Here is a 24,451-nt window from a genome sequence, read left to right as displayed (position 1 = left end):
TGTCAGATGGCACCAGGCTTGTTCTCCCCCACCAGGAACACAGGATCACATAACATGTGGTGTCAGTAACAAGGACACCCATGTTGCAGTGCACCACACACCTCCAGCTTTCTCCTGTCCCAATTTGGATTATTTCCATCACTACCCAGACTCAATATTCTCAGAATTAAAACATGCCATTAGTATTCAGTTCAGCACATCATGCCCTCAAGTACAGTCAGGATGACTCATAGTGCAGTTTTTTCTCGTCCAGCTCTTGTATTGAGAGCCATAAATCAGTTGGTCAGTCTCAGCTTTTGCCTCCTCGTCCCCATAAAATTTCCACCTGCACATCATATGCCTTAAGATACAGTACACATACATGCTCCATGTCTTTCTGAAAGTCTCTGCACTTTGAATAATTACATGCAAATGGGGTCATCATATCACAGATCTTTAACTAGCATTAAATCCCTTAAATATCATTGGTAGTAGAAGATCCTAAGGGTTATTCTCATTCCTCAGTGAATCTATCCCACAGCTAAAATTTATGCATTTTTTTCTAAATGTGCAATAATAGCCAAAGCACACACTTTCATCTGCTAACCTTATATTGATGGAGACAGGACAAAGCTCACAGTACTGAATTCCAACCTGAGTTCAACCTGTTCTATTCAGTACAGATGAATGTACAGAGCTGGGCACTAACTTTGACTCAAGCATGAGAAATAGGAAAGATGTGTAAAAATATATGCGATAATGCACAAATTACACATATGAAAAATTATAGTCCTGCAAGTTTATCCATCAAGAAAATGACAATCTATGGAGCCCCCTTCTTTCCCATCAGTGACATGAACTGTTTTGTAAATATTGTCTGACCACTCACTAAATTGACTGCCTATAGAGATTCTCTTCTGATTCATGCTCCCATTAAGTGGCTTAAAAATTTCTGTATGCAAGGAATGTACTTGACTACCGAATTACTTTGGCATGAAGGATCTCTCAGGAACAAAAAATAATGTATTTTATGCAGGACAGACAGCTTTCCAGGAAGCAGAGTCAATGCTGCGGACATCATTTGAACAGCTCTGTGTGTTTGACAAGCTCCCTAATCCACTTTCATTAGAAAAAAAGAAAAAATGAAAAAATAAAATATAGAGTCTCTAACTTTGCAGAAATGTCCATGTACAGGAAGAGAAAGGAAAACTGGAAATAACACCTGAGTCTTGTTACCTTCTGTCCCCTCAGAAAAATTCTATTGAAAGTATTCAGCTACAGTGGTGTGTAGCATATAAGAGCTTGAATAGAATTTAAAAGAGTATCTATTAGTGAATGGCACACAAAATAAAAGAAGATGTATGGCCTTTCAGCCTCTAGGTCACCAGGTCGAGTCCACAAGCAGTGGTGGTCATTGTCATTTGAGGGCTTCATGGTCAATATGACATTGGCTTCTGAGCCATGAACTGCAACATTAGAACTCTTGTTCCTTACCAGAAGATGAAGACATGACATTGCTTCTGCAATCTTCTGCTCATTTAAATTCAAATCACATTAATATTTGAGGATAATAATTATCCTGGTAAATGCATGTACATCTTGAATGCTGCACTACCTTTCATATTATAAGCATTAGTGCTAAACAAGGGCACAGTAAAAATGCATGTCACTTAACAATATCTTTTCATTGGTGCAAACAGTCATGCAGGATACAAACTAGTGGAAAATCAGACCGTGCCTGTAATAAAAATTGTCAAACAATTGAAAGAATTCTGGTACATTTACCTTTAAATAAAAAACTTGGCTGCCCTCTTTCTGCATTATCCAGAAAACTCTTCTCCAAAAGAACTAAAATGGTATAGGCGTATAATGCTCCCTTTTAAGAGGAACAATCTTAAAATACTTACTCATTTTTGCTTGGTATCCTCTCCTACCCAAGGAGTTTTATACCATGGAGTATTTTAACAAGGATTATAAATGTATGTGAGGAGGGAAATTCCTTTTTTTCACAAGTGAGAGACCAAGTGAACAAAGGCTACACTGTTCTTTCTAAAAGTAAAACTGTCCTCAACTACCTGCAATCAGGAATACTATTGTAATACTGGAAATCAATCCATCTTCCCTCTGACAATGACCTTTTCTGTAGTGTTTTATGCTGCAAAATTTTAGCAGCACTCACTTGATAGACACTTTGCCCTACAACAGTTTTCTTGGCACTGATTACCATACTTCTACCCCCATATTTTGAAATGTGTCTAGCAATTTATTCTTCAATCCATCTGCGACATTGCTTAAATATGGATTTTTGTTGTGAGTAAAAAGCATTATGGTCACAGTAAACTTTCAATTTTCCCAGTGCAACTATATTTTATCTGCAGAAGGCTAGGTGTGAGGGGGAAATGGAGGTAGATAATTTTTATTTAAAGAAAGCTTCATTTTGCAAATGATGGAATTCACGCAATTTAACATTAAGGCTTGAAAGCTGGGATGTGCAGGCTTGAAGACTGAACCCAAATCTTCTAGCAGAATCCATCAGGTAGGTACTTCAGCACACCCATCAGTTTTGCCACCAGTTAGTTTGGATATTTATAGGATCGTAAACTACACTGGAGCAATGGTGCTCAGAAACAGCAAAGAGGAGTCAGAAGTCTGGACCCATGAGGAGGTTTGAAGATATGCTGCCTACGTTCTGTGGTAGACAAAGCATCAAAGTGCCTCACAAGAAACTCTGCATCCTTTCAGCCACCCTGGAGGTGACAGTATTAAGCTTCAGTGGCATAAATCCAGAAGGAATCTGCTCAGCAACATGAGTAAGGGTTCCACAATTCTGCCCTATATTTTTGTTTCTGGAAGCCATTTTTTAAAATCTGTTTGTAGATGACAAAATTAAATGCTAAATTTCATATCCTCTCCCACTCAGATTGCAAGGCTCATCTAATGCATGCTTATGTAGAGTCTGATTCCCCTGCTAAGTGTTTCTATTCTCCACCCAATTTGGCAGCTAGTGAACAGTGCACAAAATAAATTTAATTGATTTGTACAGGTATTAAAACAGATTATCATCTACGCAGTTTTGGAAAGCAGACACTGTGTGTTAGCAGACACAATGTGTTAGCCAAACAGATGATGCAAACTATAATGATTTACAAAGGGTTTCAGAGAGCTGGGTATTAGCAGACAATAGATCACATTAGACAGCTAAAGAATTTCACATTTATCCATCAAATGACAAAGAAGATCCAAAATTAATAATGAGATAATTTAAATATCCAGGAATCATTTATTTAAAACATCATATTAGGAATCAAATTTTCATACAAAAGCTCTTGATTTACCTATTCCTGAAAATCATATGCATGATGAAATGCATCCATTTCCAGTGCAGGCCAGAACTTTCCATCCAGGAACCGACTGCAAATAAACACCTCATCCAGAACACAGAACTGAGCATATACATGCAGCACCAGCTAGATATCTCTGCTGAAAATCCACGGCTGCCCACTGTCTGGAGGAAAATACTGACATACTGACATATGGGGGACAAATATGCAATGAATATGTATATGTATATGTACATATGCAATGCAATTGCTGCTTCCAGCATACAATTGATAAAGGAGAACTCTAGGAGGGCACATGAGCAGTCCTTCCCTCTCTTGGAAAGGTTGTTGTCCAGAATATTTGGGAATACTGTTACCTGCTTTGGTGCCCCCTTCTGCTGCCCCTGCTCGTGGTGTGGTGTGACACGGGGATGTCAGGACGCCTGTCACCTTGTGCCACCACTCTGACTGAGCTGCAGCAATGGGCAGTGGTGAATGCTCAGGGATAAGCATAAAGCCATGACATGAATGCAGCAATCTCAGTGCAGCATGCAGTGACTGCTGTTATTTTACAATAAATGAAATTGTGGAATGAAAATGAAAAAACCCTGCCGGAAGAAAAAGGAAACAAGCTGTGGAGTTGTGTGAAGGGACACATTTTTTTGTCCGTGTAAGGAGGGATTGTTTTTTCCAAGGACACAGTCAGGGCTACAGAACTTGCGAAAGAAATTGTATAGCAGGTTTTTTAATCAAACATCCATGACAGATGAATTAAAACATTAGTTAATGGAGCTAAGTCTGAGATTTGAAATTTGTTTCTCTTTGTTCTACAACTCAGGAGAACACTTTTTTTAATGCCTCCTCAATATATGAAATCACTGTAGTGTCCTTTACATTGCTTCAGGAATTTCAAAGACTGGAAAAATACTCTTCTTGGGTAATAAACTCATAGCTGGACTGAATTTTTCCCCTTCTACAGTAAAAATACAGTCAGACTGTTCTCCTTATCCAGCAGTGACCAATGCACAGCTCTGACCAAAACCCTGTTGTTTCAGCTGATTTTGAAAGAGGTCTTTTAAGAACAAGGTAAACTCCATGGAAACTCTCCTCTGAGTCTGACATGCTTGCACAATTACAGACATTGTAGCTTCTAGACTTTGATCGAGAAAAATACATAAGTGTCTGACTTCAAGGGGGATTTTTATACACTTAATGTTAGTTGCTTACATACTTTGTTTCACAGAAGTCTGAGCACACGGTGTTAGCAATAATTATTGTTCTCAGAAAATATGCAAAGGGCATTCAGGAAAGGTTGAGTTTAGTATTCAAATGTTGAATAATCTAAAAGGTTATGCTATCATATAATAAAATCAGAAAGGAAAAAAGAAGAAAAAAACCAAACCAAACCAAACCAAAAAAAAAAAAAACAAAAAACAAAACCAAACCAAAACAAACCCCCCCCCCCCAAAAAACCAAGCACTTTCTGGCAACACTCTGAAATATATTATTCAGTTCTAGAAAGCTACCAGAATTTATTTCATAGTTATAGAATGGATTTTATAGCTACAAAAAAATTTCCATCACTGAAAATCTCAAAGAACTTTATAAAGCAGGACTGAGTTTTATCTCCTGGTTAGAGGATACATAGAGCTGCTGTTTTCGACACTGGTCCAATTTCTTACAAGCATCTCTTTGGAATAAAAGTCAAGTCACTGCTTTTGCAAAGTATCATCTGAAGTATAATGTGCAAGTCCAGTGAGGTCCTCTCCCATCCTCTGCCCTAGTATTCCTACCTGCGTATTACTTTCTACATGTTTCCTTCTTAGCTAGTGGAATAAATGAAACCTGATCAAATTTCAAAGGGCAAAATACTGAATGCATAAATCAAAATAATAAAATTAAGATTGATTGCAGTAGACTCAGACTTTATCCAGAGAAGTTAGTGGTATTAGTTTTAAAAATCAGTGAAGTAATAATGATTATAAAATCTTGTCAAATAAAATCAAATAGTGACATGAAACTTTTCCACTGAAATTGGAAAATAACATATTCATATCTAGTACCTCATTTCTGAAAAAAATATCATATAACCTTCAGTGGCTTCAGTTTTAAAGGTAAAGTTTTATTCTTATTTTACCATAATTTTTTTTAGGCAACAGTTATTTCCACAGTAGCCCTGCCTCTGTGGGCAGAGAGGTGTGTAGTTTTATAATGGCTAAAGTGCACATATAGCTTTGTCAGGACAGTGTAATTACATCAAACACCTGATCCAGCCAAATGATGATAAAACTACATGACTGAAATGGACATTCCCCTCCTCCTGGGAAATTGAAAACCCACTGAGGTGTTGCTGCAGGTAAATTTGTCTTAGAGGCTTCTCTGTCTCATTTTTCACCCACCTATTTGCCATTACTGAAGAAGGATTTAATGAGAGAGGATTTAAAGTATTTTTTGGACACTGGGCAACACAGACTGGTTTGATATTGTTTTTCTGAAGTCACTTGGCACTGTGGATCTCTAAATAAATAGAAAGTCATTCACAATCAAACAGGCAAGAAAGAAATGACAAGTGTTTTGACAGTGCTCAAAATACTTTGAGGTATTTTTAGCATATTTCTGAGTCGTATTAGCTTAACCTGTAATAGAATATAAATGAGCCCATATGGCAGAGATGTAATTATGTTCCATGTGAGAAATCCCTGTGGTAGATTTGGGGAAAAAAACCTCACTACATGTGCCTTCTGGAGGGCACGATTTACACATGATTACCTACTCATTTGCATTGAGAAGAATATGAAGTAACACAATGCTAACAACACGGTAATGAAAAGGGCAAGCAAAGACTCCAGATCCCTGGGGGTGCTGATCCCTCTGACTGACATCCAGTTAGGAACAGGGAATTCATCCCTTTAGGGAGTACATTTTATGGAGCGATCTTTGATTATGTGGGCACAGTAATCATGAGTCTTAATTATTATTACTGTGAGAGAATGGGCTACAAATCTCCAGGGAATGTCTCTGTCACAGATACTTTGCTGGCGAATGCTGAAATTTAGTGTTTTCCCAAGGATCATTTTCATTCCAACCTGATATTTAGCTGAAGTTTCTTTGACTACTAGTCATGAAACATTAAATATAGATTAGAGGCAGAGAGATGTTGAAAGTTAAAATTCACCGGCGGTGCACACCCGTGCACTTGAGAGACAGCCCCAAATGTTGTCCAGATGTTGTAGCAACAAGGCTGAGGGTTCCCAAGCTGCAGCACAGCCACAACAGAGGAGAAAGTGGATGTTTAGCATTCCACTGGCCTTCTGTTTAGTTTACTTGTAGTGTATTAATTTAGCAGAAAGTCCTAACAGCCTGTTAGCAGTAGATGTTACCAAGTGTACACTACCCTGAAAGAATGAAGAAATTCTTTTATAGCAATAAAGGGAGCAATTCAAAGCATGTAATTGATTTTCCACATTTTCAAACTGTGATAAGACTAAGCTTTAGCAGCAGAAACATATGTTTGCAGTTTTGTCAATGTTCTTCAATGAATCAAAAAAAAAAAAAAGGAACCTATAACTTATTGGTTAGATCGTTAACATGCATTGGGCATTTTGGTGGCTATTGAAGCATTTTCCAAGGGCATGTCATCTTCTAAACAGACTCAGAGGTAGTAGGGATTGCTTTTTGCCACAGGACATGTTTTTGTGATTATCTAAAATCATTCTTTTCCATTAGGAACACCACAGAAGAACATCAAGGCTTTTTAAACTAGTTATTGTCACGTTTGTGTGCTGTCCTTCCTTACATCCTTTTCAATCCAGTGGGGCAGAGAGACAGCAAGGCAGGGCTCATTTCTGCTCACCCCTGCAGCATTTCCAACTAACTACTGCACACTGTGGTGCCTGACAGCCAGGCTGCTGTCCCTAGCCTTCACACCAGTACCTGGGGGGCTCTCTGGGACTCCCCATGAACATCCCTCATGATGCTCACCAGAGGAACTCAGAGCAGAACCATCCAAACAATCCTTCTGAAAGGTTTTTGGGTTCTCCTACACCAGAAAGAAGACAGCACAGAGTGGAAGAACCTAAAAAAGGTCACTTAGTGAGGTTTGGAAAACAGGTCACCTCCCTGTCCTCAGAAACTTTTCAATTTTAGATTTCTTCCCATCTTGCATTATGAGAAACCTCAGATGCTCAGCAGTTTCTTTGTGAGAAAAGAGTGGACGCATCCTCAGAATAACCTATTTATCACGATATACAAGGGAGATACAGAAAATTTGAGTCTTATTCCTACTCTGTTGGCCTTAGAGCAGACATGTGGACCCAAAACTTCAGTCCGCTTGGCATGCTAAGCCTGAACTGCAGACAGATTCCCACTGCATTTCAATAAATAATTGTGGAGAGCGATACAGGCTGAGATGGTGACACTTATCAGGACCCACTAGATAACAGCAAAGTTTCCAGTAACTGGGGTAGCTGTGGGGGAGAAAAGAACAGAGGTTCATGTCCTCACATGTCATTTGCCTCAATTCTTCTGTTGGAAGACTTGCCAAAGTGAGAAGGAAACAGTTTGGAGAGATGCCTGCCCACAGCCAGAAGGGAAGAGGGTGTTTTCAGCATGGGGGTAAGGAAACCATCTTCTGGCATAGGGAAGAGTTGGCAAGGCTGACTGAGAATCAAACAGGGCAACAGTAGGGCAGGGGGGAAAAATCCCTCAAAGAAGCAAGCTCATTCATGTTTGCTCCCTCAGGACAGCACAGAGCATCCCCCACAGAGCATGACTTCATAGCTTTGAAACTAGGTAAGCAAGCTTCAGAGAATAGGAAACGGGAATGCATAATTTTTGAGAAACCAATCTCTTTTTTTTACAAAACTGAAGTCTAAATGTTTGGATTTGGGAAACAATGGGAGTAACTACCTGAGTTTGTCACCATCTCATTAGCATTGGGTTTCAGGTAGCAGCAGATGATCTTGTTTAGCTTTTTCACGGGCAAATATGGGCGGCAGAGATCAGCATCTGAACTGAAGCAGATGCTGTGGTTGTGGCCTGGGGATGGAAGAAAGGGGACAGTAGAGACAAAGAGTCTGTCTGGGCTTCCACAGGAAGGATGGTTCTTCTGCACCACTGCTGTACACCATGGTGGGTGATGTCTTTGGAGTGCCATGCCCTTCTACCACAAAGAGGGTTTTAAAAACACCTGAAGTGTGTTGAATGGCTGAGCAACATGCTTGCTGCTCCCTCCGCCAAAGGATCCAGCATCTTTGTAGAGTCACAAAGCTTTTCTTCTACAAAGCAATAAAACTGTAAGGGCAGAATACCTTATTTAATATGACAGCATGGAAGAAACGTAAAACCAAACAAAATCCCCAGTGGTTGCTCTATCCCATCCCTCCTCCATATGTGTCTCTTCCTTTTCAAAAGCTGTGCACAGGGATAACAAAGAAGGAACGTGGTTCCCTTCCCAGGGCTTAGATGAGCTGTATGCAGTGACCCCCCCGCCTACCCCAGGCACTGCTGTTTACATGGATACATTATCAGTGGCTGCACACATCGGCTCTGCTCCACATCTTTGCAAATACTTGTGCAAGGTGCAAAGAAATAACATGGGCCATGCAAGGCTCCCATTTCAGAAATGATGGGAATGGAGGGAACTCAGCTGCAAATATAACCAAACCCTTCTCGCTATTTCTGGTTTCTACTCTAAATTTGCACTTAAGAACTCCAAACAAGCAGAGCTCTCAAGGAACAACATGGCTCAACAGATAGCAGCTTTATTTTGACTGCTTGCTAGCCTACTTTTTTGTTTTGTTTTCTTTTGTTGTAGTTTGGAAAATAATTTTTTAAAAAGAGAAAGAAGAAAGGGAAAAGATACAGGAACCATGTGTGCTTCATTGCAAATGCTTCTCATGTAATTCTCTTTGAAGTGTGCAGCAAAACTCCTTTGTAGGTTAATGAGAACAGGATCAGGCCCTCCGCAGTGAACTTGTGCTGAGAGCAGATAAGATCTTGAATCATTCAGAGCCAAGCATGTTATTTGTGCAACATGGGCAGGCTGAGTCAATCTCTGAATATTTTTAATGGGTGTCAACGTGAAGTGTTAATTCCACAAGTTAAGTTGTTTTGCAGTTTGCCTGTGCCTGCTCTCCAGGCTGCCTTCACAAATGGTACACATCCACTTGCTGGCTGCGACAGAAAACCTATTTCTAGAACTGCTGCAAGAAAACAACACTTCTGAGAAAATATAACAAGTGATTTTTACAAAGAATTGTAAAACCAAATGATAGCAGAAATACTTGCTAGACATTCAGATTGTCAGCACACACAGAAGTAAAAGTAACCCAATCTCAAACAGAGGTTATTACCTTTTTTTTTAAGGACCCTAAAATCAAAACAAGTATTTGGTAACTGATCATTTTTGAGAAACTAATCTTTTTTACAAAACAGAGGACTGAGATATTGAAGTATTCAGATGCTTAGATAATGTCTGTCCTTCGATTGTACCTATATAACCTTAGTAAATAGGGTCAGAAAAACACTGAAAATATTTTGAATTCTGATGAAACTAACTAAGCACTAAAAACAACTTCTGGATGAAAAAATCTTTATTTTTGACTTTCCCTTTTTCCGTTCTCAGGATCTCTATGCACTTCCTAATGCATCTTGAAGCCAAGATGAAATTACAGCCCTCAGGAGGCCAATGGGAGGCTCACAATTGCCCACTGCCTTCAGCAGAGCTAGGATTTTACTCTTACTGTAAAGACATCTTAAGAAACACTGGGCCCAGCTACCCACTTCTATGGAAATAGTCAGCTGGAAACATAGCAAAGCCTACCACACAATTTCCTTTCCATTTTCCCCTGCAGGGAGATTTTTAATCTTGGAGTGGAAAACAGGATCCAGGGGAACCTGTGGAAGCCTTGTGGTTGCCATCTAGAGAAAGCTGGCTCTGGCTGGGCTCCTCGCCTTGCCCTGCTCCCCATCCCACCATTGCCTCAGCACCAGGTTTGCAGCCCACTCTGCTTGTCCCTCTTCTGTGATGCAACAAAGGTTTATCTCATTGGGATTCTGAAACACCCAGACAAGCTGTTTTCCTGCCTCCATGTTTCGTGACTCTGGGGCATGCGCTGGAGGACCTGCCCATGGTTTCTGCATGCTCTGGAAAGCCATTCCCTTCCCACATCTGAGTTATGGTGCTCTTCAACTACCTTTGACAAGAGAGGCACAAATGCTGCACTGCTACAAGTTCCCAGTTCAACATCTCAAACCTGGCCTGTGCAGACAACCATTTCCTAGTGCCTTCCCCTTTTGCAGTCCATCCTCCTGCCTCTCTTGACCTTTCCTTGCCTGCACACCATAGCCAGCTGCCCACCCAGTCCCTGATTTCCATCTCTCTCCCCCATGTCCTCACACCTGGGGAAAGCAGCCCTAAAAAACCAAGGACTCCAGGCTTAGCAGCACTCAGCACAGCACTCCCCATTTGCTGTCACACATGGGCTGAGAGCTGGTACGCTTCACCACTGCAAATCTTCGTGTCAGGAAGTGAACAGAGAGAGACATGATTCTCTCTCCCAGGATTTTTCCTGGGAAGTTGTGAGATGCAGTGAGAAAGCTCAGAGAAAGAAGAAAACAGTTCTTATCTTTATTTGCTGCTCCTGTTGTTTGGCACATGTGGAATGTGTTATGGAGTTTTTTTACCGAAGAGTGATTTGTTAATTGGACACCGGTGACGGTTGTTTGGATTGATTGGACAATTGGGTCAAAGCTATGTCTTGACTGTCTGGAGACAGTCACAGGTTTTTTTTTTAGTATCTTTTTAATATGATATAGTTCTAGTACAGTATAATATTAATGTAATATAATTTAGCTTATTAAAAGCAATTTATTTAGCCTTCTGCAACATGGAGTCAGAGCGCATTAGCTCCCCTTCAAGGGTCACTGCTTCAATAGAGGTGGTGCTCAGACACCAAGTTAAGTCATCCCAGTTGCAACTCTTTACTGGAATTGATTAGAATCCATTTTCTTATAACTGAGCACCACTTGCTTCTATTAATTTTGTTAACAGTGAAGTGCTCAAACCTACAAAATGCTAAACCTTTAAGCCAGTTGCAAAATTTTGTTTTATTTCCCTCAGAATTAGAATAGATATTTTCTTAATTAAGAAGTAAATAAATAAACTACTTGCTGTCTTTTAAGAGACAACTTCATGCTAAGAGGAGACTAATTACCCTCCCCATTCACAGAAAATAAAAGCAAAGCTTTCAACATAATAGAAAAAATAAGTACTGAGAAGTTAACAAGAGTCATTGCAAAATCTGATTTTGTGATGAGCTGGTTTTCCTGCAATTTTTTCATTCATAGAAATATTTTGAGAAACCCACCTTGAGGTGTGTCGGCCTTTTATTATTATTTCCTCTTTAGATGCAGTTGTAGATGAGTACGCTATAAATGAAACACTCATTTTCCTGAAGGCAATCTTAAAGGTGTGTTGCAACCTTTTCTTCTCAATTTCACATGGAGTGAATTTACCACAATGGGCAGTAATATTTTAATTTGAACAACTGGAAAATTCTTACCTGCCACTCTGTGTTCTCAGTATTAAATCAAGATCAGCTCTTGAGCTTTGGGATAGTATTTGTGCTTGTATTTAAAAGTGAAATGTCATGAATAAACCGTCAAACATCTTGAGAGTAACTTCTCTGTTTGAACAGCAATGATTTTGTGATGAACATGATGCACACTGCACAGTCAGTTCTCAACAATAAATGGAGATCTGACCAAGTTATATTCTGACAATGGTTGGAGCAAGGAAACTTCCAGAGGAGTTACCTGAGAGTAACATGCAAGAGAGCAGTACAACATCAGGATGGGGATGTTGCAATAGCACATACTGCCTGTAACTTCCTCCGTCCAATTCAGGGATTAAGAGCTGCCAGGATAGTCTCCACCCTAGGTAGGTGGTGGGGGGAAACAAAAGAGCCAGCACATGGCTTGGGCAGCCAGGAAAATGAGGCAATTCAGCACAGCCTCAGCAGTGCTGCTGTCAGTAGGATATCTGTGGAGTTTGCAGGAAAAAGCCAACACTACCTCTGAGTGAGAGTGACAGACCAGTGCCCAGTGGAGATACTGGTATGGGACCAGAGGTGGGCAAGGTGCCAGGTGGGGGCTGGCATGTTCTTGTGTTGCTCAAATGGACTGCACAGTCCTGTGGCTGGCAGCCCTGCCCTTCTGTAGTGTTCTGTAGTGGTAGTGGAGCACAAAAAGTTACCAGTAACAAAGCAATAGCAATTAACCTGAACAAGACAACATGACAGAGCATCATTGAGCCATACTTTCAGTCTCAGGTTAACACAGCCAGTGAGACTAGCACTGAGTCACAGGATGTAAAACAGTTATACAAACAAGTATGCAACAAAACAGCATCAAGACATCCCACCTGAGGGATACAGGACATTTTAATTTTTCTTGTGGTCTTTGTCATTAAACTATCCCATAAATATTTCTAAATTTGTGTTGCAGCAAGTAATTAATATTAGCCAAGATATACTAGAATTAGACAAAAAAAACCCCCTTCTCTTTCACCCAAAAGGATGCTGGTGATACCATAAGGAGGACAAATTCCACCAAATGTGCTTCACTTTTGACATAGGGTAACATTCTATGTTAGCCTAGAATAACACCTTGTTAAATGCTGCAGACGACTAATAATGCAACCATCCAAATGACGGCTAATTGCAAATAAAAGTCTATTACTTCAGCACTTCTGAAGTTATTTCTAAGACAACCGATCAAAAATATTTTACATGGTGGCTGACAGAAGCCTCCCAATGCAGCATGTTTGCATCAATTTAATGGTTATTGTGAAATTTTCACCTTCATGAAGCTCAATCATGCCAAATACGTTTCACACACTGGAACAAAGCCTTAGGATACAGTGAGAAGACGAGGCTTGTGGGGGCCTCACTTCATAAGAGGTTAGTAGCTGAATGTGGGTCTGGGTCTTCATTAAGTGTTGTCTGAGTGGAAAACTAGAGTTTATTTACTCAACCTCAAGATAAGCAACTTAATGCTGCTGATTTGAATGCAAACAAGGGCAAGACCTCATTCCTGGAAGACTCTCTGATGTGGTTACAGTGGAAGCTTAGAATAAACACAGGTTGGGATATGAAACAGAGTTGTCATGGCCTACAAATTCAGCATATTTTAAAGTATGTAAATTTTTTTAAAGCATTGTCTACAACTGAACTATCAAAGTGGTACTGCTTTTATCTGGAAGATGTTACACTTTAAATTACATATTGTTTATTAAGGTCTATTTTACTAATTCACTGAAATCTCTCCCATATGACAGAAATTACATTTGCTTCTCCATTTAGGGACCTCAAGTGACAAAAGGTGCAGAATGAATTTAAGGTGGCATGTAAATGCAATTATGCCTTCCTTTTTTCTTACAGGGCTTATCTAGTCTGGTTTAACACCATCGCTGGGTGGTGATGGTGTTTAACACCATTCACAAATGAATATGGGGCTCATTGCGATGTGTCCAGGACCTAATCCTGGCATACTTAGTTTATCCTTAAGAAGCTATTTCACATCTTAAAATGCTTGTAGACTTGTAAAAATTAAACTGGAAACCAAGGCCTCAGCTGTCAGACAAGTCTTGCTTCCTAAACCTGCTAACCCATTTTTAAATTACTACTATTATTAAAGTACTACTATTTCAAAATTGATCAGGAGTTTCAGAACAAAGCATTTCTCTTTTATGCTGTAAACACAGAAACAGCAAAGGGGTCAGTCCAAGGCAAGAAAAACTAAGTTCTCTTTCTCCAAATGAGTGTGAATCATTGCCCAAGCATTACAGCTCAACTGAACAACAGAGGCAAGAGATTTACAAATATGAAAAACTCTCACAGCTATGGACGCAAGAGCAACTCGTTCTTCTAATGGGTCTAAGCACATTACTGACTTGCATTTTTGAATCAACATTTGAATTCAGAATCCATATGATCCATTGACTCCAAGTTTGCCCAACATGCAGAACAATGATGCTCTGGGTCCAGCAATGCAAACAGCATGCAATAAAATCTAGGAGAATTAAAAGGGAGGGTGAGGCTGATATTCAGATTTTGCACAGTATTGTCAGTCATGCAGTGCTGTAGGTGGAAACATCTATCAAATAAAATGCAATTCTAGTGCCTGAGCACTAGAGGGTTAATTAATTATAAAATCAGAGGTGTGCCTCAGTTTCCTTATTTTTATAGGTAAGCATTTAAATGCTTGACTTAGCACTTCTTCATCTGTCTTGAGTTTTGCTAGCTGAAGCTCTTTTGAGGCCATGCAGCACTGGAATGGAAGATTATGTCACACAAATGCAAATTTCTTGCAAGAGTACTCTCAATAATTTTAAAGTGTATCATGCCAAACTCAGGATTACTTTCTTTCGTCAGTTTCAGGGTGCATACCTTTTAAAAAGGACTACAGTGTCAATCTGGAAGTTGTCTCCATGACTGGGATTGGCAAAAGACTGATGAGATACTAGCCCATAGCCTATTTTTAAAAATACTCATCATAAAAATAAACAGCAGTCTCTTCTCATACTTACTTCTCATCCCTTTGAATAACAATTTTTTAGAAAAGTACAAAGGGATGGCAGCAGAAGGGTGTGCATCATCCAGAGGGCCGATATGAGCACCACTAGATTTCAGTCTTGTCTTGCCCCTCTATTGAAAAAAAAAAAAAACCAACAAAACCAAACACAACACAAATACACACAAATATGTGCATATACCAGAAATTTTGAGCATTACTATATGAACAAACCAGAAATCCTACTCCTTCCCAATAGGATTTGTTATGGAAACAGCATATAATTTCATTCCAATACCACAAATTTGCCACTACATTAAAGAGCATTACTGTTACTGAAGGATGAACAGTAAATCAACATACCCAGCTCTTCAGGCTACAGCCCCTCTGCAGGGGAATGGTGAATTTGAGTGTCCCTTCATTTCAGGGTATAAATACATCCCGTGAGAGAAAGCAAAGCTGCTGAGTATGGAACACCTATGCAAGAATTTCAGTCCAAAATTTTTTGTTATACCAGGCTTGTTCTTATAGTAACCTTGTCAGGGACAGGAGAAGTGGGAAAAACTGCTTCTTCGTATACCGGTACTTTCTACTTCCTGTATATTGATACTTTCTCTGGTAACCATGGCACATCAATCACCCCGAGTATTTTGTAAAAATCCCCATCTAAACCCCATGGAGCAATGGACAGATTTCTTTTTAACAGTAAACTATTACTGATGCCCCATGCAAAAGATATCTTTGTATCTTATTAATAAAGCATCTGAAATACCATTATGTGTTGAGAAATCAAATATAAAATGGTGGATGAACCACATAGCACCACAGCATTGAGTGATGACTGTGACCTTTGCAAATTACTGCCCTGTGAAGGGTCACAGAAATTGCAACAAAATTTTTATAGCAAACCAAATAGCAAACAAAAAAGCAGGGGGTGCTCTTTCAACAGATTTATGGACATATTGCACTCTCTAGTAAATTTATTAAAATAACCAAGATTGAACATGGAGCTTGAGTTCTGAAAAAAAAAAATCCAGAGAACTGAAGGGGATCCATATCTGCTGCAAATCATGAACAATAAATACTGACATTTTACTTCTTGTAGAAAAAATTCCATTATTCATTTCTGAGAAGTATGTTTAAAAATTGGTCTTTACCATCTTTCCCATAAATTCAACATCTCTGTTAAAACTAAATGTGTTCTCCCACCCATAAATAGATCACATACATTGTTGCAAGAAAACAGATTAGCCAAAAGGGCTGAACTGTAATTATACACTGACCAAGAAGAATTCCATTGCAATGAAAGTGAATGGCTTGTACTTCAGGTCATTAGCAGAGTGCTGACCAGCAAAATTTTAAATGCTAAAATACCCCACCCCCCCAAAAAAAGGAGGAAAAAAAAAAACTTGAGGGAAAAAAAAATTGAGAAAAATGTCCAAATATCTGAGAAAGCAGGAATTATGTCTGTGTAGAACAAATTTTAAAATAAAGAGAAAACTCTGCCCCCTTGTCTCACCTTAGAGAAATTCTGTTAAGCTTCCCTTATTTCTCTATGGCTGTTTATGCATCACAATTTGAATAAAGTAAACAAGGGAAAAATAATTTGTATCTACCTCCAGATCTACAGAATGAAATGCTTTACTAGCTTATAACACTAAAAATCAAAAATCAAGTTTGAAAATTAACAAGTTTTTCCTAATAAACCCACACTTACTGAATGGCACTTCAAACAATGAATTACAGAAAAAAAAGAAAAAAAGGGTATTGCCTTGAAAGGTTAAAGAATGTGTGTACTTTCCATAAAGCTGAAATGCTTCCATGAACATTTAACTCTGGATTAACCAAACAGTCAAAATTCAGGAAATAAAACTATTTTACTCACTAAACCATTCTGACAATATTGCAACATAATTTGAGTGTCATTTTAAGCTCTAAGGGTTTTTTTTTAACTTTTAATAAAAAGGAAAATGAGAAGAAAGGCTAAGTTGAGAGAACCCTTTTCGGCAATCAAAAAAATAAAAGAAAAAAAACCCACAAACCCCCATCAAACCCACCAAAAAAAGAACTGGTGAGCTTCTTTCTTCTCCTGCCATATAGCAGATCTCTTCTTGAATTTCACACCACTGACCATACCCTGTCAGAGATCTTGAACAGTTTACATTACTTCTTTTGAAGGATTAATCTAGACCGGCCCAGAGATAAAAACCAAAATGCACAATGAATTCCTACACTGAATTCCAGCTTGTTACTGTGAACTCAACATAAGAAAAGAAAAAAGGAATCCCACACATCTTGTAGTAAATACACTGCTTTCACATAGTATGAGTTAGAGGAATATGTAAAGGGACAAGCTACTTTTGTACAAAACCTCAATTTATTTCAGAGAAATTAAAAATATGGTATTTAATATATATAAATTTCTATTCCTCTATAAATATAGATGATCTTGTGATAATGAACAGAAATAAATGCATACCAAATTAAAATAATTTTGCATTTCAGGGTATGGTAGCCATAGATAATGTTTATGAACCTAAATACAGGCATTTGTAATATTAAAAAAAGTTTAAAACAATACAATCAGGAGAGAAGCATTCTGCTGTTTTTCATACAGAGGTCTACATATTCAAATGCATCTGTTGAAAGTTACAATTTCGTCTTTAACTCTTTTAATGTATTAGAAGCACAATCCCACACACCCAGGAGCATACAAGGTAGCAGATATACTGCACACATGGTATTTTATCCTTGCAGTATGCAATGTTATTTCTGTACCGAAAAAAGAGGTGGAAAAAAGACAACAGAGGCTTTCAGATCTCACATCTCACCAGAGTGCTCAAGCATTCTGCTTTACTGTTTTCCTTTCCATTGTTTTTACTACTGGCAAAAATAATCACACCCTCATAATGTGTAATGATTTAAATCTCAATGAATTAAAATTCAGAGGAATGGCAATGGCTCCAATGTTTCCCATATGAAGAGCTGGTGTATGAATATAACTAGGGGGCAGGGAGGAAACAAACAAAAGCCCCAAACTGAATGCTGCGTTTTATTCCGATGAAGCTCTTTTCACTGAGCCCGTATTTCCTGATCCTGCTGACCCCAGCCGGCAGCAGCCCGGCGGGGAGGGACCGGGGCAGGCGGCGCTAGGAGCACCCGCGGGGCGCCCCCGGACTGGAAAGTGGGCTTAGAAAAAAAACCCAGCAGGAGGGAATTTCAGTGTATTTCTGTCGCCATCCACCTCCTGGGCCATCAGAGGTGCTACAGGTGCAGGCGGTGTGAACCCCAACTCGTAGACCGAACCGGGCGAACTGCTCCTGAGCTATGCGCAGCACGGCCAGACCCGGCAACCCCGGCCGCGGGCGAGCGGCGGCCGCCCCAGCCCCCGGCACCGCGAGGGGCTCTCCGTGCACAGAGCGGAGCACGACGGGCTGTTTGCACCCCCAGAAAGGCCCGGCGGGGGTCACCGGGGCCGGGGTTCGGCGCAGCGCCGTCCCTGCGCCATGCTCGGACAGCTCTCCGTCCTCCCCGTACGGGACCGGGCGGGTCGGTGCCCCCCAGACGGGGCCGGCGCCGGGACCGGGACCGCAGCGGGAAGCGGCGTTCCTCCCCACCCCACCTCCACGCTACCGCGGGCCGGCCAGAGCCGGGACAGGGACCCAGACCGGGTCAGGAGGCGCTCCCAGCCGCAGCCCCGCTCCGGGCCCTCCTGCTCATGCAGCTGAAATTCCAAGCAAAGCCATTACAAAACCTGTGTGGGGGAGAAGAAGGGGGTTTGTTTTCGATCCTCTTACAGGCAGCTTTTCCCATCCTGCCTTAAGAAATAATAATCCAAAGCCATTTTTTCCTTTAAATTAAAAAAAAAAAAAAAAAGCGGGCGGGATAAGCGAGGAAGTAAAATCTGCAAACGGGTTAGAAGTGTCCTAAATAATTAAAAAAAAGTGAGGTTTTTTTTGTAATTTAAATACAAATATACTTACAAAATCTTACAGAGGCTATTTACATCCCTCTCCCCCAACCTGACAGTGCGTTCGGCTCCTACAGGAGACAGCCCGAGCAGCATGGGGAGGGCAGAGCCCAGAGATCCCAGGCACTGGGGTCCCCCTGCCTTGTCCTCCACTCCCCGCCGCCTGTGGAAACCACTCGCAGTCCCAAAAGTTTGCCTAGTCTGGATAAGGAGCTGCTTCCCGAGGCAGAGCCTCAGTCCTCTGCCTGCCCGCATCTCCCTAGCCTGGCAAGCAGGGGTCTCAGACCGTGGTCTCGCCCTGCTTGCTGTTGGTGAGCCTGGTGTAAAACTTCCTCCAGGAGTTCAGGGTTTTCCCAGACCAGATCCAGAAGCCAGAGGTGATGCCCACGATTAAGGTCATGAGATACTTGATCATGAAGACAGTGAAGTCGGGGCTCATAGGTGGGTGGTGGCCGCTGTGGTTGTTGGGGCAGGGAATGGCATAACTCTTACAGCTCTGTGTGACCCAGCTCCTCTCCCACTGTTCCCTAAAAGCTTGCTCGTAAAAATAGCAGGCAATGACAATGGTGGCCGGCACCGTGTAGAGGACACTGAAGATGCCTATCCTCACCATGAGCTTCTCCAGCTTTTCTGTCTTGGTGCCGTCATGCTTCATGATGGTCCGGATCCTGAAGAGTGACACAAAGCCAGCCAGCAGGAAAGAGGTGCCGATGAACAGGTAGACGAACAAGGGGGCCAGCACGAAGCCCCTCAGGGCATCCACGTTGTTGATGCCCACAAAGCAGACGCCGCTGAGAACGTCGCCATCCACTTGTCCCAGGGCAAGGATGGTGATGGTCTTGATGGCCGGCACGGCCCAGGCAGCCAGATGAAAGTACTGGGAGTTGGCCTCAATGGCCTCATGGCCCCACTTCATGCCAGCAGCAAGGAACCAGGTAAGGGAGAGGATGACCCACCAGATGGAGCTGGCCATACCAAAGAAGTAGAGCATCATGAAGAGAATGGTGCAGCCCTCCCGCTTCGTGCCCTGCGCCACGGTGCGGGAACCGTCCTCAGCAAAGCGCTCGTTGCAGACCACCCTCTCCTCCAGGAGGAAGCCGGCGATGTAGGCCACGGCCACCGCCGTGTAGCAGCCTGAGAGGAAGATGATGGGCCGCTCAGGGTAGCTGAATCGCTTCATGTCCACCAAGTAGGTGAGGACGGTGAAGAGGGTGGAGGCACAGCAGAGCACGGACCAGATGCCGATCCAAGTGCGGGAGAAGCGCAGCTCCTCGGGCCCGAAGTACATGAGCCCATAGAGACGGCCGGGCTCGCAGGGCGCCCCGCAGTCCTTCTCTCCCAGGAAGCGGTAGTTCAGGTAGGAGGGCACCTTCAGCGCCCGCGGGCACGTGAAGCGCCCGCGGGGCTCGCCGGGCCCCGGGCCCCCAGGGCCGCCGCCGGCGCCTCCGCGGTGCGGGTTGCTGGTCCAGCTCTCGGGGCGCAGGGCGGGCGTGGGGGTGCCGCGCTCGGAGGCGTTCTGCCCCACGCACAGCTCGCCAGCCCCGTGCACCGGGAACTTTTCGCAGCGCAGCGTGTCGGGCCACTGGAAGCCGAACTTGTTCATAAGGGCCTCGCAGCCCTGGCGGGCCCGCTCGCAGAGGGAGCGGCAGGGCGGCAGGGCCTGCTCCAGCACGGTGCACACCGGCGCGTACATGGAGCACAGGAAGAACTTGAGCTCGGCCGAGCACTGCACCTTCACCAGCGGGTAGAACTGGTGCACCTCCAGCCCCGCGTCCTCCTGGTTGGTGTGGCCCAGCAGGTTGGGCATGATGGTCTGGTTGTAGGCGATGTCAGTGCAGAGAGGGATGGAGATGGGCTGGCAGTAGCCGTGGTCAGGGATGGAGATGCCCCGCTCGCCGTTGTACTGCGACGCCGGCAGCTGCCCCCCGGCCGGGAGCGCCGCCGCCCACAGCAGCACCAGCAGCAGCGGCAGCCGCGGGCACCGGTCGCTGCCAACTTCCCCGCCGCCGCTCACCGCCGGCCCGCGCCGCTCGGCCATGCTCAGTCGGTGCAGCCTGCCCTGCCGGGCTCCCGCCGCCCCGCCGCCGCCGCTGCTCCTCCCGGCCCGAACTTGCGACTCATGAAGGGAGCGGCGGGCAGGGACGGGGCAGCCCCGGCCGCCACTCACGCGGCCGCGGAGCGCAGCGCGCAGCTCTGCCCGCACCGGCGGCAGCGTCCTCCGCGCCTCCGACTACCGCCGCCGCCGCCGCCTCCGCCGCCGCCGCCTGACCATTTGTGCCGGCCCCTCGAGCCCGCGCCCCTCGCCTCGCCGCGCCGCGCTCCCTCCGACCGGTTTCCAGGCGCCCCGCAGTCTGCTTCACCGGAGGGAGGAGCCTTGAAACCGACGCCGAACTTTCCTGCGTAAGGGACCGTCTCCCAACGCCTCACCCGGGGGCGGGCGCAGGCGGGCGCGGGGCTGCCCCGCGCCGCGCACAAAGGCGGCGGGGGCGGCGCTGGGGAGGGGGCCCAGCGGCAGGGGGGTGATCGGGGGGACGGGGCTGTGCCGTGTCGGTCGGCGGCGCGCCGGTCCCGGCTGTCCCGGGGCTGTTTTTGGATTCCCCGGTGATGACGATTGTTGGAAGCTGTTGAGCGGCGCACCCGGACTGGGCCGGAGCCCATCACCCTCGGTGCCCCCCGCCGTGCGAGCAGCCGGGCTAATCCCGAGCGGGGGAATCGATGTTTGGCACGTAGCAAAGGGCAGGATTGGAGGAGGGATCCGCGGCACTCTGCTGCGGGGGGCAGTGCGCAGCGGGGGTATTTCTGCAGGTCTGAAATGTGGGAGACACACTGCGGTCACTTAAGGTGCGGGCAGGAGCCGCAGCAACTTGAAGGCACAGACCGCGATGTCGCACATCGCATACACCGTGATGATGTTAGAGCGGCTAAAACTAGCCTCTCCCCAGAGACACTAAGTAACTCGCTACTGAGCTATTTATTGCCAGTGTGTTATCTGCGCCTTCCTCCCATCGTGTCCACAGCAGCAGCCCGACATACGAAAATAATCCCAATAGGGCTTTCCCATTTCCCTTCCTCCCTCTGCTTAGTGGGCAGCTATTCCAGTGTGACTCAAGTCGAATGCTGTGTGACTTGCAATACCTCCCGTCAGGTTTTTTTGAAAATTCTTGCTATAATCTGGGGAGGGGGTGAATGGCCATACAGTGATCGCCAGCAGTGGCCATTTTTGCATGCCTGAAGCTCCATTGCACAAACAGAATGGAGGTCCTGTTGGCTCTCTCGAAATGCATAGTCCAGAAAAACGATGAAGGCTGAATAGGGGATTTACTGTACTCATTGGAACTGAATAAGAATAATAAAGTGTGCTCCTGGAGAGAAGAACTCTGCCCTGTTCTCCAGACGTTCAGTAATTAAGGTTCTCTGTCATGTGTGCAAATGTTCTCATATTTGTCCGAAGGTTAATTCTACCATTCGGAGCTGAACCAGGCATGGAACTTCTCCCACCAGCTGTCTTCCTTCTCTGCAGCATGCTCCCACCCTTTCCGCCTTACATGTTAATTGAGTTCCAAAAATCCATTAGTCGTAAGACAGCTCCAGCATTTATTTCTAGCTGTCAGAGGTGGCAAGGGTTAATAAAAGACATCCGTATTTCTTGGATAGCTACAGATAAAATTTGGACCATGCTATTTAGGCCACTTTCTTTCTCCCAGCAGTACTGTCCCACATTCCAACTAATTAATAGCAAAATCTATGCTGTGTAACGACTGAAGGAGCGGGATCATGTTTAGAAATTGCACATCCTTGAAAATGTCGATTGCTGAAGTCCTCGTTTACTGAGGTTCATTGAGTTCTGTCAAGAACTCTCTTCTTAGAGGACAATAGTTCAAAAATGATATGCACAAATACCTTTTTCCATCTTCCACTGAACAGTTTGATTCCTTAAATATTGTATTTATAGTTTGAAACTACAGATTTTTTTCTTCAGATTTACATCACTAATTAAAATTATTAATTATTCTTTCTAGCACGAAACCTATTTATATTCAGTCCTAAATAGCAGTATTGTTTCTCTGTTCATCCTAAAAAGACTGAACACTGGATCTTTAGATCTGAATAAGTCTTATCCATGCTTTTTCTCATAGACAATGAGTGTGAATTTCTGACTAGTCTTGAGAAGCTTGCTTGGATTTTTGCCTGTCCTCTTTAGACCTGGGGACACATCACACAATCCAGGAGAGGTAATTAAGGTGCCCAAGTGCATCATCAGTTGATTGAAATTCTACCTAGTGGAGTCTGCATTTGAAATATTAAGGAAACATTTCTCAAACACCATCTCAACCTAGCAGATTGTTCTAGGAGAAAGATCAGTGTGAACAAATAAGGTTTGTACATGTACATAACAGATTTTTTCAGACCAACTAGTACAGAAGGAAAACTGGACACGTTTTTGGATTAACAAGCTAATTTTTTCTTTTTGGTTCTGAAGCAGTAACTGTCTAAATGCAGTAATTAGCTAAAAGCTAAATGCAGCTTGAGAAAAACTACTTCAAGTTCAGATGCATCAGTAAGATCAGCTCAGAAAGAAAAGTGGAAATGGGATGGAAGTGGTATTGTGGGGAGAAGAACAAGGGTTGAGAGCTGGTAAGTTTAGGACTTGCTCATTTTAACGGTTTAGTGATTTTTCACATAACAGAAGAAAATCCTGTGTGGAAAGAATCTTCCCAGAAGCACTTGTCCTACATTTCAAACACTCCAAACCACAAAACTCATCATTAAACCATAATCCTTTGTGGCCCAAAACACCAGATCAGTTTAAACTGTGCCTGAGAAAGAAATGCAATGTGGTTTTGATGTCCATCCACTACTACAGCAATGAACACCCCCTGCCATCAAATCACCAGCATACCCTGGTCTTACATTTGATATCCCAGAGCTGTACTTCATCCATTGCATACCTGCATTCCTTGTAGTTTTGCTTCTGAAGATGACCACTCAGCTGCAGCATGAACTCCAGGAGGTCATCTCCATAGACCAAACAAACCACTGTGCTGTTTGTGAGGGAGTCTTTCTCACAAAACAGATATTCTCCCACTCCTTTCAGACCTGATCCTTACGGAAACTACAGAACTTGTCTCACAGAAGTGCACATGGGAACTAAGTTTCCTAACTCTGCCAAAAACATTGGACTAAGTAGAGATGCTGGTCTCATAGTACATTATAATTTCCTTCAACTTACAACACTGCCCCCTCCCACTTACCCCTCTCCAAATCAACAGACTGTAAGGTACTTGTCTCTTCTTCTTGCTTAGCTAATAAATGCTATTTTTCCCCATCATTAATATCATCATTGTCCTGTCTATTCTAGCTACCGTCTTCTTTATTTCAGAGCTAGCTTAATTAATAAGTATCTTAGGAAATGGTAAGCAATTGCTCTTAACTGAAAGGTAATTCTAAGCCACAGAAAAGTGTGACCAAAAGTCTGTCTTACTATTCCACATATATGTCTTGGTCTAACAAAGTATATTACTTCTTCATGCAAGCCCAGTACTGCACATCATATCCACAGGAAATTATTCCTGTGTGTCTTCCTTATTCTTTTAATGATTCCTATGTG

General features: G+C 43.1%; 1 protein-coding gene across 1 annotated transcript; it reads right to left on the bottom strand.

Moving 5' to 3' along the window:
- Positions 1-17,351: 17,351 nt before the first annotated feature.
- FZD1 (frizzled class receptor 1) lies at positions 17,352-21,253 on the bottom strand. Its single transcript, XM_053984950.1, has one exon. The coding sequence runs from the start codon at positions 20,879-20,881 to the stop codon at positions 19,124-19,126; it is 1,758 nt and encodes a 585-aa protein (XP_053840925.1). The 5' UTR covers positions 20,882-21,253; the 3' UTR covers positions 17,352-19,123.
- Between the last annotated feature and the right edge of the window lie 3,198 nt (positions 21,254-24,451).

This window comes from Vidua macroura, chromosome 1, assembly GCF_024509145.1.
Source record: "Vidua macroura isolate BioBank_ID:100142 chromosome 1, ASM2450914v1, whole genome shotgun sequence".
Classification (NCBI taxonomy): domain Eukaryota; kingdom Metazoa; phylum Chordata; class Aves; order Passeriformes; family Viduidae; genus Vidua; species Vidua macroura.
This window is presented reverse-complemented; position numbering and strand designations above follow the sequence as displayed.